The sequence below is a fragment of the Protopterus annectens genome, chromosome 5.part0 (assembly GCF_019279795.1).
Source record: "Protopterus annectens isolate FY-2018-M chromosome 5.part0, PAN1.0, whole genome shotgun sequence".
Taxonomy (NCBI): Eukaryota; Metazoa; Chordata; order Ceratodontiformes; family Protopteridae; genus Protopterus; species Protopterus annectens.
In genome coordinates this window covers 56,061,737-56,081,804 of record NC_056735.1, presented here as the reverse complement: position 1 = coordinate 56,081,804, position 20,068 = coordinate 56,061,737, and the positions used below count along the sequence as shown (strand labels likewise).

General features: G+C 38.3%; 1 protein-coding gene across 1 annotated transcript in view; it reads right to left on the bottom strand.

The window, feature by feature from the left end:
- Nucleotides 1-20,068, bottom strand: part of LOC122802119 (B- and T-lymphocyte attenuator-like) — a 607,855-nt gene that overhangs the window by 238,203 nt on the left and 349,584 nt on the right. The window contains exon 2 of the mRNA XM_044071802.1: nucleotides 18,890-19,225. Coding sequence (XP_043927737.1) covers nucleotides 18,890-19,225 — 336 coding nt within the window. The remainder of the gene's footprint in view (nucleotides 1-18,889; nucleotides 19,226-20,068) is intronic.

The following is a 20,068-nucleotide window of genomic DNA, read 5'->3' as shown; positions in this document are numbered from 1 at the left end:
TTTTCATTTCTGTTTCTTTGTGACTTTTGAGGGGGACCTTTGCCTTGCCTATAAATCCTGTAATGATCTAGTCCTAAGCAACATCCTACACATTCACAAAACAAACAAAACCATAAACATCTGCTCAAAAGAGCTAAATTTCTGCCACACCATAAACAGCACCTGATGGACAGATAGATACGTCTCTGAAAGAATCTTCCGCCTATGGAATACACTTCCCTACTTCTCCTAACTGTTAAGTAAAGTAGCTCCTTGACACCCTTCAAACATAGCAGAACCAAAAGGATGGGAAACTGTAAACTGACTGCAAGTCTGGATCCCAAACCCAAACTCGAACTAAAAAAGTTCATAGCTGAGTTCTAGGCTAGCTGCCGTTGTAGGCCATTTCAAGCCTAGCCAATTTCCCTCAGAGGTGAGAATTAAGCCCTGTACCTTGTGTCTGTGTGGTAAGAACCTTAACTCTTATGCAAACCAATAACTCCTTCAACATCAGTCTGTTCATACAAGCAGCGCCCTCTGTGGATTTGAACCATCAAACCAGTGAATTAACAGCACACAATTGAGACCAATATCAGTATTTCCACAGACAAACGTATAGACATAAAGGGATGAAATTAGTTGCTAGTCATTTACACTTGATACTTGAATCTTTGAATCATTGAATCATACTGAAGAATATTGAGCTAGTAGGATCTTGAGGCTAGGCTACAAAATATTTGTCCAGTCAACAGCCCAAGATGAACATATGGACCTATAAATAGATTTATCTACATTTTGTATATAGAGTCAGTGATTCAAAATACACAACTTGCAAAGCATAATAAAATCTATTAATGCTTAACAGAGATTTTTATACTTGGGTGAAGGGAGGGCTTCTTTCAACAAGTGCATAAGGTGCTACACAGTTCAGCTTTCCAAAACGTATTTAACTGTGAAAGTAGGTTCATAGGTTCATAGGTTCATAGGTTAGTACTAGGCTATCAGCCCTAGGGCCTATACAAGCCTAGCCATAACAATTCCCTGGCTCCCACATTATTTTTCCTTTCTCTGTCCTGGACCCCGACTGTTGAGACCCGTGATTGGTGGGGTGAATTCCCCATCCATCATCAAGGTTCCTTCTTGAGTTCCTCTTAAGAGGGTCAAAGAGACATATGTGTTGGTATGTATGGGCAATCTTCAGAGGAGTCTGGGAGTCTCTCCTCTCAACAATATGTGTTGTTTGTGATGATTAGGTTTGTGTCCTGGAGTTGGTTAGCTCTATTAGGATTTCTTTTTTTGTGTTGGGTCCAACAGCTCTGGGCTTGACTTGGCAGCTGTATTACAGAGATGGCCTGAGTAGGTAATGTCTGAGTGCTGGTATAGCTGCTGGAGTCGCGACAGAGTATAGCTGGGCAATTTTAGGAGGCCTGTGATTCTTTTAGTGAGGTATTCTGAGGCCTTTCAGTTTGTTGCAGATGTCTGAGGGCCAGATTTTGTGAGGGGTATTGTATTGTATTGGAGGTATAGGATGAGTGAGGGGAGTAAATGGTCTCTTTTTTGATGGATGTTGAGTAATTCGTGGCCCTGAAAGCCATGATAGGATCCACCAGTAGAAGTTTTGGTGATGTGGTTTGTGGTGGTGAGGTCGTCCTGGTGTTTGTGGTGTCACCTGTATCACCTAAAATTCTTATATCACTTTGTGTGTTCTATGTGTGTTCTCACTGATTCATAATTTCCCATACAATGTTTCTTTCAATTTCTTGGGGATAACATTTCTTTTTTCCCAAGGTACCAATGCTGGCTCTCTGTGGGGCCCTTTTCTGTTTCTCTACTGGCTTTTTGTAGAGTATGTGGCTCCTAGTTTGCAGTCATCTGCAAACTTTGTTTGCCATGGAATCATTGCTTTGATCTGTACTTCAGTAGAAGTCCCTGTTGCCAAACATAGTAGTTATGAAAAACAGGGTACCCAGGACGCTCTTGGCTCAGGAAGCAAGTGTGCTATGTTTGTGTAGGGTACTTTGACCAGGCCTACTTTGTCAGTAACCTATTTAGTTGGAGCCATTTTAGCAGCCCATTTTCTATCAGTAAGCCATTTAGCCAGTGAATGAGTTATCTATGATTCAGGTCTAGGGATGGTGTGGTGACCACCTGTGTCTGTCCCATGTGTGTGGAGTGGGATTAGCAGAAGGACGCTCTCAAGACTGGACCAAAAGCCCCAGTCCACTTCAGGAGTGGGTGATCAAACAAAAAGGAGCCCAGCAAATAGAGACTGGGTTGTTGTTTGAAAGGTTGCCAATGTCTTTGTTAGTATGAAGCATGATAATGATGATAAGGGCCATGTCATTAAAGATATGGCTTGCCAGATGGATGGGTGGATAACTATAGGGATGTGTGGGGATGGTTGTCAGAAATGGATTGTGTGGGCTATAAATTAACACTTGGGCTAACTTTAACTGGTGAGCTTATGTGAGGTGCCAGTGTAGTACACAGCCCGGTAGGTGACAGTTCGATGGGTGCTGGTAGCCGGGATGTCATAGTCAGGGTGTTATGCAGTGCACTGGTAGCTAGAGTCGTTTTATTACTGGAGATGGTGTTTTTAGGGGTTTGGAGATTATTTATTTAGATGTGAGATTTAGGATATTGAGTGGGGTGATCTTGGGGGTGAGATGGGGGTGAATCGGGTGGCCATATCCTTGGATGGGATGTTTTAGATCAGCCATGTTTTAACTCAGCATATTAGATTCTCATTGTCTTTAGATTCTGCCACATTTTGTCATTAGCTTGTGGGCATCTTTGGAATGCTATTTAGCTTCTTTGAAATGATATTTTTGGTTTTTTGTATCTCTGTTATATCCTTCAGATGGCAATTCTGGATATAATGTTCAGGACAGGACATTCTCTCTTCACCCATCAATTTATAATAAGACTCATTATGCATTCCATGAGACAGTGGAAGTTTCCAGGAAGATTCCAGGAAATCTCTCCCTCAATACAGGACCATAGTAACTACTCTCATGGGCCTAACTCTCCTTCCTTCTTATAGTTATAATGCAACATTTTATATGCCCTACTAATGTCCTTTTTTAACAGTAATTTCTTTTCTAGAGTCAACTAAAAACTTTACCAGAACTGGTCTTTCAATTGGGACCCTCCTGTCCCTTTCTTTTTGCCTGTACTATGCAGTCCAGACTTCTGCTTTGTATTCATTCCACTCTAGTACTTTTATCTCTCTAGTTATTTGCTGCCAATGCCTTGGTTCCTTCACCAGTTTTCTGTGGTAAATTCCGGCCCCTCTTGACTATTTTCTGTACCTCTGCTTGTAGTCATCCCTATTGGTAGAATCTCCTTTCTTCATTCCTGTGTTGACTTAGATCTTAAAATATTTTCTGTAACTTTATCAGTATAATATTCTGTATTGTAGTTCTTATTTAACTTAGGGTCCTGCATACAATATCCCATTCTTGCCTTATTTGTTGAATGCTCCCAAACACACACTTCATCATCCCTTTCCACTTTGATTTATAACCTTCTGCTTGTGTTATGTATATGAGCCTTAACTGCCTAACTCTAAAATATCCCTTCAAATCAGGTAATCTTAAACCACCTTGCTCTATAGGAAGAATCATCTCTACCCACTTAACTCTAACATTCCTCCCCTCCCAAAACATTCCTTCAATTCATTTTCAATTATTGCCCACAACTTCTCCTATGGTTAATAAAAATACATTGGACCTGTATATGAAGCTAAAGGGACTAAAAACATTTTCACTGTTTGCATCTTTCTATCTATGCAAATAAATAAGAGCTTACATTTTCTGAATTTTTATATTATTTTTTATTTAGTCTTTTCCCACATATCCTTAAATGCCATAACATCCTTTTTAATCCATACACCTAAATATTTCATCTTATCACATCCTCATAAATATGGGTATGGCTGAACCAATTCATGTGTGTACATAATTTAACACTATAGCCTTTGTTTTATCTTCGTTAACTTTATATATCAGAAAAAGACTTCAAACTGTCTCATAATGTTCCACAATACTAGGATGTCCTTTTTTGGCTTTACCAAGTACAAAATGATGTAATCTGCAAATAAAGCCAACTTGTCTTGATTACCATACCAGTTATATCCTTGAATTCCTGAGTCTGTTATTTTTTTTGCTAATGGCTCTAAATGTAAAGCAAACAATGAAGGTAAAAAAGGGTACCCCTGCCTGGCTCCTATATTCAAAAACAGCTTATCAGAGAAGAACCATCCCACCTTAATTCCTGCCTCTGATCCTTAGTATATCCTTTTAATTAACCCTATTATTGCATCATGGAATACAAATGCTTCCATTTCTCTACTTAAATCCCAGCTTCGTCTATTGAATAATTTCTCTGCATTGAGACCCAGCAACAACAGCAGTGTTTACCAGTATTTTTTTACAGTCTGCTTCCCTCTGGATTATTGTTCTGTTCACATTGTCAAATGTTTACCTCTCATCCACAAAACTACATATATCTGTATCTATCAATTTTGACAAAAAAAATGCTTTTTTCTCCGCTAGTATACACATAAAAACTTTACAGTCATAGTTTAAAATTGAAATAGGTCTTTATGAAGCTGGGTCTGATGAGTCTTGACCCCTCTTTTTATAATACGGCTACCATAGCTTTCTTCCAAGATGCGTTCCCTCTTTTTTTAAACATTGTTAAATAAAACCTCTCAAATCTTTGCACTTTCTTCCCTCCTAACTTCCAAACTTCCACAGGAAAAAAAATCTGTTCCTAGAGAATGCCCTGTAGATTGCTTACACTTCAATATTTTATCTCACTTTCTCCTTTCTTAACTATTAGTTGTTGAGCTTCAGCCATAAATATTTCCATTTGACTTTTTATTGTCTTCACACATTCCTCTGGTTTATACAGATGTTTATAACATTTCTGGGATATCTTTAATACCTGTATAGGATCTCTGGTTATTTTTCTTGTCATAGTTTGGTGATTACCCTTTCTTCTTTCTGTTACCCAAGTCATTGTGCTAAATGTTTTTGTGCTCTGGAGTTGTTATAAAAATGGTTGCTTAACAGAAATCTTTCTAAACACATGCATACTCTCCAAATACTCCCTTATTTTCCCTCTATCACCTTGTACTTGCACCTCTTCTTGTAATGTGAGATTCCCCTTATTCTCCATCTTCATTTTATTCTACTCAGTAGCTATCCTTTCTGAAGAAATTTATATCCTCTCTGATAACGCTCAAATAATTTCCACTGCCCATTTTTTAAATTCTCTTTTTATTATGTAAGCAGGAAAGTACCAGTATCTCTTTTTTAATTCATTATCCTGTGCTTTTATACAAGTTTTTTTTCCTGTACATAATCTGAAATAGTTATTGGATATGTGTCAAAGCTTTCTATCAGATGCACACACTCCTGTAAAAAAGAAGTTATGTACTCACCATAACATTCCATCTGTGTTGTCCATTTTCATTCTTCCTCAACATTCAGGGTTCGGATCCAACCCTCAGATCTGACTTGGCTGCTTTTTACAGCTCATTGATACTGGAAACTCTTGAGCTTCTCCCTTACCCATAATACTCTAGTCCCCTACCATACCTCAGATCTTGTTTGCTTGTCTCATAGCTCCATATGAATCTTAGAACACTAGTATGCAAAACCAATATCTGGAGCTCAAAAGAAGGAACACTGGTTCCCTGATTACCTCCTTGTTCTTCCAGAAGTCATAAACTAAATAGCAGGGGGTTGGAGGGAGGGGAGTTGAGGAAGAATAAAAATGGACAACCCAGATGGAACATTATGGTGACTACATAACCTTTTTATCTGATGTTATCAAGTTTCAGTCATTCCTCAGCAACTGGGACACAGTCCCCAGCTACCTAAATCCTGGGAGGACTCTAAGGAAGGGTATTCCTGAGCACTGTTGAGCTGAAGGCTACTCTTTCCCTTGAGACCAGATCCAATTTGTAATGGAGTATTAAAGGTGTGAGGATTAGCCCAAGTTACAGTGACAGAAATATCATCCATGGAACACCTGGATAAAAATAGTGATGAAGCTACCATGGACCTGGCTGAATGGGCTCTCAAAGGATTGGACAAAGACAAACCCAATTTGTTATAGACATATAGACAAAGGAAATGCAACCAGTTAACTATTTTACTAAAGTTACTTTTGTAACTCACTTACCCAGTTTCGATTTTGCAAAAAAAAAAAAATAAAAATAATAATAATAATAATAATTGATCTGTTTTTTCTGAAATTCTTTTTTCTATGCAAATAAAAATGTTAACTGTGAACATCTAACAAATATAACACATATTATCCTTTGTGAAATTTGGAAAGAAAACTGGAAGATTAATAGACTGATTGATATTGGATTCTGACACCACCTGAAGAAGAAAGGATGGGTTGGTTCATAATGCTACCCTATCTCTAGGGAAAATTAAATAAGGAGGCTTAAAAGGCAAGGTTTGACATTCAAAGACTGTTCAAACAGAGATTATAGCTACCAAAAAGATAGTTTTCCAGGTTAAAAACTTTAGTTCACACTTTGTTGATAGTTCAAATGGAGATCAAGTCAAAGCTTGTAAAACTAAATTCAAATCCCATGGTGAAGTTGGATCTTTAAAAGGGGGTCTCAGAAGAAAGCTACCCCTTACAAAGGCCTTACAAATTTTTGAAGAAGCTAAGGTGGAATTAACTCCTAAATGAAAATTAGAAATGGCAGCTACTTGTACTTTAATAGTCAAGGAACTAGCCCCTTCTTTAAAAACTATAGCCAAAAACCCAAGAACTGTATGCACTGATCCTGAGAAAGGGTCAAGGTCTTTCTGTTGTGCCAAAAAAGAAATCCTTTTCCATTTACTTCTGTAGATCTTCCCAGTGGATGCTTTATGGGAAGATAAAAGAATGTGACAGACAGGTGAAGAGAGCCTAGGTTGTCTGGCTATCAATGGCAGTGGAGAAACCATACAGTCAGCTTTAGGAGTAAAATGCCCAGGTGCACCATGTCTGTCAGGTGACACAGGAGGTCTGGAATTGAATCCAGAATCCATGGAGGGTGAACTAGATGAGGCCAAACGAAGGGGAACCAAATCTGACAAGGCCAATAAGGGGCAATGAGGATGAGTTTTCTCTTAAATTGAGATGCTTTCTGGAGTGGGGATTAGAGGGGTTGGGGTGTAAGCAGAGAGGAGACCAGAGGGCAGTCATGGAGAAGAGCATGTTTTGGTGATTCCCCCCAGTGGGGGGGGTCAGGGCAAAGAACCTGCTGCACTTGTTGTTGAGGACAGATGCAAAGAGGATGCAGCAAGGTTGACTCAATTGATGGAATATCTTTTCCACAACTTTCATTTTGACAGACCAAGCATGAGGCAATAAAATGGACCTGCTCAACCTGTCTGCTATCAAGTTGGATTTCTCCAGAATGTGTGTTGCTATCAGAAATCGAGTGGATGAGATCACCCATTGCCACACTCTGAGAGCTTTTCAACACAAGGGGTAAGATCTGGTTCCTCCTTGTTTATTGATGTACCATACCACTGACATATTGTCCATCTGTATCACAATAGTCTTAGAAGGGAGAGAGTCTTGAAACTCCTGCAATGCTAGGAGGACTGCTCTCATTTCCAGGACATTGATGTGCATGTTGGCCTCTTCAGGGGACCATGTGCCTTGGACTGTTTTTCACTATGGCTTTGGGCTAAGGTAGAATGAAGGGATGCTCTTGTAATATCTGATCTGAGCGAATCCACCACAAGATGTACTTTTTGCATGCTTGAGTTATTCTGATCTGGCTGGACATAGATTGATGTAACATGGACCACTGAGTTGCTGGGGCCCATTGAAGAATTCTCATATGATATCTTCCTAACGGGACCAGAACTATCGCAGCAGACATTAACACCGTGGCTTGTAGAATCAATTGAGCTGAAGAATTTTGAATTATCTTTTTGACTTGAAATTAAATAGTTTGTACACTTGGTAAGGGAAGGGAGGCTGTCACTGATTCTGTATTGAACAAGTCCGCTATAAACTCTAATGTCTGAGATGGATCTTGCTGAGATTTGTTGTGATTGATGGTAATTCCAAGATGACAGCAAAGCTAGATTACCTATTATCCTGCTTTTATCAGAAGATGCCTAGACAGAGCAGTTATGAGCCAGTTGTCCAAGTATGGAAACACCCGGACTCCCTGCAGTCTCAATTGAGCTGCTACTACTACTGCTATGCATTTTGTGAATATCCTGGGGGCTGTGGTAAGGCCAAAGGCTAGGGCTCTGAACTGATAATGAATAGCTCAAGGCCAAAAGTTTAGGTATTTCTTGGATCACCTGTTCATTTTTATGTGATAGTATGCATCCTGAAGATCTGGTAAGCACATCCAGTCATCCTTATGCAGGAAGGGCAAAATGGACTGAACTGTGACCATTCAGAACTTTGTATACTAAACTTATTTGTTCAGACTGCTGAGATCCAAAATTGGTTTCCGGTTCCCTGCTTCCTTTGGCACTAAAAAGAATATTGAGTACGCTCCAGACTCTTTCCGGTCTGAGCGAACCTCTTGGATGACTCTTCTTTATAGAAGCTTTTTTATTTCGAGAACTGCATCTTTCCTCTAACTGGGTGGAACATCAGAAATTTTGATTATTGTTAAGGAGGAAAGGAAAAACAGTATTGTTTAACCTTTGGATATAATCCTCTTCACCCATATATCTTTTGTAATGCCTAGCCAGGCTCTCTGGTGCAGAGATAGATGATCCCCGACTGCCTCCAGAGGGGAACAATTAGGCCTCCTTTTAGGAGTGCTGGTAGGGTCTGTCAGAGAAGGTATCTCTGGACCCATGTTCTGTAGGCCTCCTCTACTGCGCAAGGGGCATCTTCCATTAGAGATCCTTCCTCTGGCCCCTGAGGTAACTTATCTTGAAGTGGATCATGGAAATGTCCCTGGGACTTTCTGAAACAGTTTTCAACCTTCCCATTGATTCCTAGAGAAGGTTCTTTGAGGAGTCAAAAAAAGTATGTCCATTGCAGACAGGGTTTTACAGTCTTGATTACACCTGGAGCATGTGTCTTTCACTTCAGGACCAAACAAAGAAATTCTGTCAAAGGGAGCATTGACAAATGAGGACTTGAAAGGCTCTGCAAAATCACACAGGCACATCTAGGCATGCCTCCTAATGGAAATGCCTGAACCTGCCTCCTTTGAGGTACCTTCAGCTGCATGTGAAATGAGCCTCATAAATGAATTTGAAATGGATTGTTGGGTAGCCAGCTGTGAGGCAGCAGAGCTTTGTGCTTCAGAAGTAGTGGTCCCAGAGAGGGATTTGGAAAGTTCTTTAATCAAGTCCCTCTGAAGTCTGGTAAAGTGTGCCAAACAATTCAGTGACCTGAGTGCAAAGGTCGCTAAAGCATATACACTCTTCCTAAATTTGTCCAAAGCCCTGAACTCTCTGTTAGGGGGATGGACAGATGAACTCTGTTCTGCAAGTTCCTTTTTTGTGGCCACCGCTACAACCATGGCATTTACTGATACTCCTTTGCTTCAAAATTCTTTTCTTTTCGGTGCTGCTAGAATCCTGTCTGGTCTCTTGGGGATTGGCTCAAGAGCATCAAGTTCCTTCCATGCCAGCCTAGAGATCAAATCAATGAGCTCATTGGTGGGAGGAGTCACCCAGGAGGTAGATGGGCCAGACCCTAAGGCTTCTAGGAATATTGATTCATCTTGGGAAGAGTTATCGGTAGACCAACTGCCCCTTTACTTGAGGATCTCCAGGATGTCTCCAGAGGAGATGCCATCAGGTGGGGATCTTGAGGACCCTTCCCCTAATCAAAATCAGTATCTTCTGTAACCGACTATTGAGGAGAGTCTAACTGCCTCCTCTTGCACTTTCCTCTTCCTAAGGACTTCTTTCGTAAGATATTCCAGAGAAGTATCAGAAGATATAAGTATATCCTGGTGAGTAGCCTGGAGACTTTGGGCTGGCTGCCCCTGTGGAGTAGAGTGTTGAGGCTCAAGGTACAAAGACATGTGGGATTCAGAAGGAAGATCCAAGGGGGGGTGGAATCATCCATTCTCTAGAAGCAGAGACCACTCTCCCCACTACCTTAAAGGTAGAATGCTCTAGGTAGAAGGAGGCCAATGGAGCCAAGAAGACAAGCTTCCAGTCCCTCAGCTCTCTCTGAATTGAAGGCAGCCCAGCTGAGGCAGAGGTTGGAGAAGGAGCCATGACAGGTGGAGTAGCACTGGTGAAGGTGTCTGGACCCGAAGGGGTAAGAGCTGGGAGAACTCCCATTTGAATCTGCGCTGAGAGAAACTTTCTCATCATTCTATCCACATCTACTTCTTTCAGACTCCTGGAAGAACATGAAGAAGAGGCCACTGAAGGGGACCTAGAATAGTGGTGTCTCTCTAAAAAAGGTGATGGCAGCCTGGAAAGGAACAGTGTCCTGAGAGGATCCGAGGAAACAGGTCAGGCACCTCAGGCAGATGGATCTGAAGATTTAGTCTTTGGATCCGACCTTTTCAATACTTTATGTGTTGGCTCCATAGTAGGATCAAAAGACAGAGTGGAGGATCCAGAAGGGTCTGATGGCTGCTTCCTGGGCTCCTTTTTTGTCTAATTTGGAGGTTTGAGCTCCAGATAATGATTCTGAGACGCTCATAGGCAGAAGACCTTTCAAAATAAGTTTGTTCTTATGGTCTACTAAGGCCTGTGGATTAAAAACTTAAATGACGCACAATACGTTTAAATGAGTATGTCCTAAACAGTATTAACACACATCATGTACATCTGAAAGAGGGACTTTATGCCCACAATCTTTATACTTTTTGAAAGATGGAGGCTTTTTAGCCATACTGAGAGGATGCAGCACTAAAAATAGCAAAAAGAATCTTTTTTTTTTTTTTTTTTGGAAAATCAGAAAAAAAAATTACCAGCAATAGTAATTAGGTATCTTATAAAGGGAAAAGAAATTACCAACAATGGTAAGCTAAACTTACAGTAATAAAGTGCAGGATAAGGGAGGAATATATAAGGTATACTTGAAGAAAAGGTAAAGATAGATTCATAAAGATAATTAGTTTGCTTAACTAACAAGAAATCATACTAAAGCTTGAGAGCTAGCAGTGACCATGGTTCTATGCAAAGTCAGAAATGAGATCTAAGGTATGATAGGAGACTAGAGCGTTATGGGTAAGGGAGGAGCTTGAGAGTTTCCAGTATCCACAAGATGTAAAAAGTGGCAGAGTCAGATCCGAGGGTTGGATCTGAACCCTGATTCCTGAGGAATGAATGAAAATTGACAACATCAGATATATCATTTCTATCCAGTCTAGCCCAGTTAATGAACTTTGGGGGGATAATACGCAAATTCTGCCTGAATTCCTACTACTGAATTCACATCTTCCATACCAAATATGATTATTAATTTCTTCAGAAATGTACCAACGTTTGTTATATTTTCCCTTCTAGGTCCTCCTGATAGTTTCACAATTGCAAATCAAGTTCCAGTCCTCACCTATAAATAATACTCCCTGCTGAAAGCTGATTATCATTTTCAAAATTGTCCTAAGCTCCATAAAAGCAGGTTTTGGTGGAAAGTATACAAATGCCAGCATAATCCTACTCTTTTTCCAATAGCTCCTTACTACTTCAAATCTAGCATTATTGTCCCCCCCCTTTTATCACTGCTGGTGCCCGTCTAGCAATTAGTATTATTAATCTCTGTTTTTGTTTGTTCCCTGATACTCTGCTGAATATCCATTCTAAAATTCTTTCTTAACCAAATTTACACAGTCACTTCTATCCAAATATTTCTCATAGTTTCACAGGTTCATAGGAGGTTACTAGGCAAGCGGCCCTAGAGCCTTTACAAGCCTAGCCATGTTAATCACAAGTATGCCAGTTGTTCTCTTTTGTGTAGGTAAGAGCAAATTTATGAACAGAGCAGGTCTGTTATCAACACCGGCTACCCCTGTCCATGAAGAACAAGGATGCCACCACAAGGGCAAATTTGCAGTCCCCCATCCAGTTATATAGGCTGCATTCAAATAGGGTCAGTGAGTCTATTCCAGAGAAGTGGCAGTCTCTGACAGACATAGCTGTCTCTCTAGCATGATCTGTTAATGTCAAACGCTAGGTTGAGATCTCTACAGCAAGTGACTCTTGAGCCATTTGACTTGTGTATGTGTAGCATTTCCATTACAGCAGGGTTGGAGATTGCCCTATAGGCCAGGCACAAGTCACCTCTCAGCAGCCTATAAGATACAGAGTAAAGTTATTTTGTTAGGACATCATCAGAACTGAAAGCCCAGCCCAATCAGCAGTTTAAATAGTATAAAAATAACCAAGTGATCAATTAAGACTAATTGAAGTAAAAAATGTCTAAAACTATATTTACAAAAAATACAATTAGCTAAAATATATATAATTCTGTATTATGTATATAAAATAAAAAAATAAATGAATAAAAAATTTAAGTCATTAACATTCCAAACTTCTTAGATGTAAAATAGATGCAATAGAACAAGTATCATTCAATCCTGGCTCCACATAAGAATTGAGCCTGAGTTGCCATTTCAATTCCCTGAGTAGCAAATGTTCTTCTACAATTCTCCCCTTTCATCTCTTCTAAGTTCCTCCATTACAAAATAACCAAATTTATGATCAGGGAATTTTACAATATGCTTGTACAATGCATTAGTGTCTTTCTTATTAAGAATGTCCTTAATACTGGGTGATGGACCAACAGTTGTTTATAGGAAGGACTCTAGTTTTAAACAACTGTTAAAGAGAGGGAATAAAACTGATTTTAGTAGATGTGGGTCTAATGGACTACAAGGCATGCTTAAATGTGGGAGTTGTAGTATTTGCCCTCATATTATGGTAGTTGGGCATTTTGTCCTGAATGGGCAAAAAATGTTTGTCAAGGGAAAGTATAATTGTTACACTAAATGGGTGGTTTATGCAGCTTGCTGTTTACATTATCCGGCCTATTATATAGGCAAAACTATTAGATGTGTTAGGGACAGGATCTATGAACATGAAAGGGACATTCTTAATAAGAAAGACACCAATGCATTGTACAAGCATATTGTAAAATTATCTGATCATAAATTTGGTTATTTTGTAATGGAGGAACTTAGAAGAGATGAAAGGGGGGGACTGTAGAAGACCATTTGTTACTCAGGGAATTGAAATGGCAACTCAGGCTCAATTCTTATGTGGAGCCAGGGTTGAATGATACTTGTTCTATTGCATCAATTTTACATCTTAGAAGTCTGGAATGTTAATTACTTAAATGTATTATTCATTTATTTTTTTATTTTATATACATAATACAGAATTATATATAACCACAATAAACGAAAATACCAACAGTGGATAAACGACTGCAAACAGAAAGAAATAAAAAGCCAGAATATAACAAATAATAAAAAACAGTTACTGTTCACAGTCGAACCAAGCTGTAAGTCAATAATAAATTGAAGTGTGCAATTCAACGTCTCTTCAGACCTTCAGATAAATACAAATCGAGACCAAATGGTACAGATAAATCCAAACTCAATTCTGAGCATGAGCATAAAAACCTTCCTTTATTGACAGCAAAATCAGTTGGTAAGCGCTTTCGCAATACAGCTTTATCAAACCTATACTGACCAATACTAAAAAGTGCTTATATAATGCTTCTCTAATGAGATCATTAAAACAATTAATCAATAATATAAAACATTCCTTAAAGAAACACCTACTTTAACAAACAGTGCAAGAAACTACTTAATCATTAATCATTAATTAATTAATTAATTAATTAATTAATCATTAATCATCAACTTAATCATTCTTTATTAAAAAAGATATCATTCATGAAAGCCAGGAATCTATTGAGTACTAGATACTAGTATATAATATGTAAAAAAAGTGGGATAGAAAAGGCATTCAAGACTAATTATATATTAATTATTTATACAATTATTTCATTTCAGCCTATATCTTCTATTTTTAAGGGCAGATTTCAAAGGAATCCTATCATTAAGCCCAAGGAAAATGTCAGCTTGTAGCCTAATAATCCATTTAGTTTCCGCTTGCTCAGTATAATTCTCTAAGTGATGTATGATGTTTATAATTCTCACGATGTTTATAATATGTTCCATATGAAGTGAAGTTATTAGGATGTTCATAATTTCTGTTTTGCCCTTCTCTAAATATTGTACAATTTTTCTGTGGAGCTTTTCTCACTGGGACCCCATTGAAAATAGGCTTATCACCCAGTCAGACTATCCCAGTAAACAAATATTAAATAAACAAATAAGTAAATAAGATGTGATGCAAAACATGATGAAGGAAGAGGGGAGATAAAAATCAATTTAGTGAGTCAGGATATACTGAAAGAGAATAGCAGACCATAATAATAATAAGGTGGGAGGTTGTCAGGAGAAGAGATGAGGAAAGAGGAGAGGAAAATAACTGGTTTAGGTATGGTGTACATCTCTGAGAGTTATGAATTTAGCCCTGCTATCCTCAGATATTCTTCCTAATGAGACTGAATCTGTCAAAGTAGAATCAACATATATTGAATATCATTTTTGTGTAATTCATAAAATAAATCTGTTACCTCACGAAAAGCCAAATTATGAGTATTACTTCAAGGTTGTAGTTATACCAAATATTATCATGACGTAAGATACTGATCAAAGAAAAGGCCCTTATAAGAACTTACTACAATAATCAATAAGGGACCATTTAAAACAGAAAGAATTGCTGTTGAGGAAGTATTATATCTGTTGCTTATGTGAAGTGCACTGAATTATTTGGTGCCAGGAGCTTTTGACACACCAAGCCCAAAAGGTTCGCCATCACTAAACTAGAAATAGGGGTATTCAAAATACATAAAATCACTTTAAAAGAACTGCAGACCTATTCTATTAGCTTCTTAGAATTCTTGCAGTCAATCTTGCTAAAGTGGAAGAAAAACCTAAAAATAGCAAAAGAGGAAAATGTGGATTTGGTGAGTATTTGTCTTGTCTCCTTATTGTATGTTACTCACAATGTTGAACTGTTTAAAAATATCGCATCACACTTGAGGGTCTTAGAAAATGTAAATATATCTAAATAAAGAATACAAAACTTTACTTGGAAGGTTGATTTGATACGTTTATTTTAACGTGTGCCTTCCCTGACTGATACTGTCTCAGCAAGCACTTCATACTGAAATATGATATTTTTAGTGCTCTTTATTACATTGTTTTATTACATTACTAACGACCAACACATAACACGTTGTGGCAAGAAGAATGTACTTCCCAAGCTGTATCACATCACAAACTTCACAATACTGTATGGTGCTCCTGGTGGTTTGTAAATGTGTAACAGGGAAATGACTGAAGTGATTCCTTCTGATGGAGGAATAAATAACTTAGAGAATGTACTTGCTGACATGAATTCATTTAGTGCTGTTTTTCTTCATGTCCTGACATGTATTCCTTCATTTTTGCTCTGTCCTCATGTCCTGTCATGTAGTCTTTCATTTCCTCCCTGTCCTCACATCTTGACATGAATTATTTCAGTTCAGCCTAACACACATTTCCCAGCTTTTCTCTATCCTCACGTCTTAATGTGCATTCTTTCAGTTTCACAATCCACATTTTTTTTGCAAACACCTTCATTGAATCATCACTTATTATATAGGCAAGTTTACATTTATATAAAAGCATTCAAACTATATTAACATAATAAACATTATACTTTACATATATTGCTATATATCATACAACCTTAGCAATATTATATAAATTATTCAATTCCTGCCTTTGTTTAAACAAGAAACATCTTTATTAAACCATCACTCACTACATAGGCAATCACACTTTTATACAAATGAAAACAAACTACACTGACATAATCCTAGTTGCATAGCATAAGCAGAAAACTATAATTCAAAATGGAAAGAGATGATGATGATGAAATGGGGGGGGGGGACTCAATGAACAAGGAGAGACTAGGATTTTGGATGCAGATCCTTAAGGAAACTAACAATAATCATACAGAATATTATCTCCATAAAGTAGCAGAAAGTATTCTAAGAACTAAACCAACACAGGGATGCAAAAGGAGATTCTGCTGAGGTGGATGACTGCAATTAGGGATACAGACAATAGGCAAGAGAGGACTGGAATTTATTGGAGAAAACTGGCAGAGACCAAGGTATTGGGAGCAAATAACTAGAAAGGGAAAGATGATAGAATGGGAAGATGCCAATAATTTATTTGGACTGCAGGTTAAAGATTGCCTTCCCTATCAGGGATTGATATTAGAGTATAGGCAAAGAGAACAATAAAATAGGGGGTCCTAAATGAAAGACCAGCACTGGTAGAGTTTTTAATAGAATCTAGAACAGAAGCTGCCATTAAAAAAGAAATAATTGGTACAGCATATAAAGTAATGGATTGAGAAGAGATATCGGATAAGCAATTCACAAAAACAATGGGAGGATATATGCATGCCGCTCAAATATGCAACAAAATCTAGAAGATTTAGGATTTTTGCCTGGAAATGGTTGCGTAGATATTTTTATACCCCAAGTAGACTCCAGAATGTTTCTCCTCAGTCAGATTGCAAATGTTGGAGGTGTGAAGGGGAAGAAAGAGGTAATTGGGAACATATTTTCTGGCAGTGTGGTGAGTTGGCAGACTTTAAGGATTCCCTGCGGGATGCACTGTCAGAGATGCTGGGTGGGCAGATTGGTCTGATGAGGGAGATGATTTTTCTGAGCTATGAGACAGAATCGGAATTGCCTAGACATGGCAAGGCCTTGCTGTGTCTAATAATAATGGCGGCTGCTAAAAAAGCAATTACTAAAAAATGAAAATCAAAATGTAAACCAACTATACTGGAAGTAGTGAATAACAGAAATAAAACAACTGGAATTGACACAACCCACGTTTTCATTCTGCCTCTTCATCTGACCTCTCCTTTTAGAATCATCTTTGTAAACTCTTTAATGGTACAAGCACATTTGCTTTTATTGGTACAATGGTCCTCAGTAAGACCACATAATCCCTCAGAGTTGGATCTTCCTTCTCTACTTCTTGGACGATGACAATAATATGGTAACTGATAACACTGTGGAAGGTACCAACAGCAGTGGTCATTCTTTCAAAGTACATAAATGTTTTAAAACACAAGAATAAAACAGATTAATGAAAGACTTCTAGTGTAATGTCTAATATCTCAGTCAAGGAAAAGCTGATCTTAGGTGAAAAAAATGGATCCTAAGTTGAAATTTCTGAAAAGGCTCTCACTTACTTGCAACACAACTGTAACAGCAAACATTATACACCACTTTTAACATATCCAGTCATTGTTAGTCAACCATTACATAGCTCACTCAAACCCTGCCTTTTTTAAACCTCATTCCTCTAATGCATGTATTGATCCCACAGTTCCCATTTTTCCTGTGTAATTTGATCCTACTGTTTTCTAAAGATCCCAGTTCCAGTTGTTTTAACTCTGCTGCTATCTTCACTACTTCTAGTAAAGCTGGTTTAGACTTTGATTTCCATGTTCTAGTAAATGCTTCTTTTGGCAGCTTTCATAATTAGACTCAGCAAGGCCTTACTATGTCTAGGCAATTAAAAGTTTGTATCATAGCTCAAAAAAATAATTTCTCTAGTCACTCCAACCTGCTCACCCAGCATCTCTGACAGAACAGTCTGTAGGGAATCTTTAAAGTCTACCAACTCATTACACTCCCAGAAAATATGTTCCCATTTACCTCTTTCTGCCCCATCACACCTCCAACATTTGCTGTCTACCTGAGGAAAAATTCTTTGAAGTCTGCTTGGGGTATAACATTACCAATGTAAGCTCTTCCAGGCAAAGATCCAAAATCTTTTAGATTTTATTGCATATTTGGGAGACACACATATACCCCCACCATTGTTTCCTTGTGAATTGCTTATCCAATCTCTCTTCCAAATCCTTCCTAACCTCCTCTGATTGATTTTTATAGTTATCATGCAATATTTTATATGCTGTACTAATTATTCCTTTTTTACTGGCAACTTCTGTTCTAGATTCTGCTAAAACTCTGTCAGTACTTGTCTTTCATTCAGGACCCCCTTATTTCTTTTTCTTTGCCTATAATCTGATATCAGTCCTTGATATGGAGAGCAATCTTTATCCTGCAGTCCAAATAGGTTCTTGGTCTCATCCCATTCTATCATCTTTCCCTCTCTAGTTATTTGCTCCCAGTGCCTTGGTTCCTTTGCCAGTTTTCTCCAATAAATTCCTGCCCCCTCTTGCCTATTGTCTGCATCCCAAATTGCAGTCATCCCTGTTGGCATACTCTCCTTTCTCTATTTTAATTTAAAATGTATTAATCCAAATTAGTTAATATATTAATCCAAATTAACAATAAAGCGATGAAATGTGGGAATTAAAGGACTAAGGGCAAAATAAAAAGATTATCAGCAAAGATGCAGAAGTAGGACGATAAGAAAGAATACCTGAGATTCACTGAGGGCCAAAATATACAGAAGGGATAAAAAGAAATATAAGGGTACAGTTGTAAGCATGAAAAGAGACATTCATCATTTAGATTATTAAGTCACATGAACAGGGAAATCTGACATCAAGTTAGATATAGAAATAATAAATAAACCACCAGATACAAGGAGTAGCATATATGAAGGTTACAACACTGATCCTCACCTGATACAAGGTGTAGCATATATGAGGCTTACAACACTGATCCTCAGCTGATACAAGGAGTGGCATATATGAAGGTTACAATACTGACCCTCACCTGATACAAGGAGTAGCATATATGAAGGTTACAATACTGATCCTCACCTGATACAAGGAGTAGCATATATGAAGGTTACAATACTGACCCTCACCTGATACAAGGAGCTGTATATAATGACTCTTTGCTGTTTGTCCTGCCTGCTGTGCTTTGCAGGCATATGAACCATTGTCACTGATGTTAACTGAGGGAATGGTAAATGAGGCATTTCCAAATGTTTCATTATATGGCGTCCATGTTATGTTTGCCTCTGCTTTATTTTCCAGGCTACTGCAGGTTTTTCCTTCTTGTTTACACCAGGATACTATGGGAGTCCCTTTGTTTATGCAGTAATTTACAGGGCAGTTTAGGGTCGATGATTTTCCCTCAAAAGTATGGAATTTTGTATGTCTGTGGACAGATATTGCAAGTAAGCAAGGCTCTTCAATTCCTAAAAAAAAAAAAAACAGACATGGACTCAGGCAGCACTCATTTAAAAAGGTTTCAGATATGTCAACATAAATAATTTTTAATTCTTTTTTGTGCTGTGTCATCATATCCTTTTATCTTCAGTACACCAATGACTGCACAGTTTTCTTGTCTCTGTAGTATTATGTACTTCATATTATAAAGATAGCTGCTACAGTCATCAAAATGTCATATACAAAAAGAACTACATGGAACAAATTTAAACCCATACAAGTGTGGGGGGGCTTCACCCCATACACCCCCATGTGAGGGGCTGTGCCCCCACACCCCCCTAACTAAATAAAGGGCAAAGTTGATCCTGGTGGCCAAATGGTTCTTTACCCTGTAATACTGTGTTGGTGATCCGAGGCTTCGTAAAAATGGACTTTCGTTGAAGTCGTCTCACAGTTTTGGTGAAAGGTAAATTTATTGATCTACATAGACCCATATATATTAGGCACATATACAGGATGGAAGACATAGGCAAGACAAGTAAGACAGGTGAGACAGGTGAGATAAATCCTACCTGAGCAACCAATGGAAACAAGTCAGAAAAACTGATCTTGGATAATATGCCAATCATTCAATCAACACACTCATATTCACTCATCTATAAGCAGGCTGGAGGATCAGCAGTTCTTTTGTTGCACATGTCTGGGATGTGGGAGGAAATGCAGCACCAGATGAATACTCAGACAACACAGGCAGGAGATGCAAACTCTACACTGAAGGTACCTGAGATGAGAGAACTGGGCAACCAAGAATGGTGAGACATCAATGCTGACAGCTAAACCACTGGGCCACTCCAGAATTTCATATTCGAAAT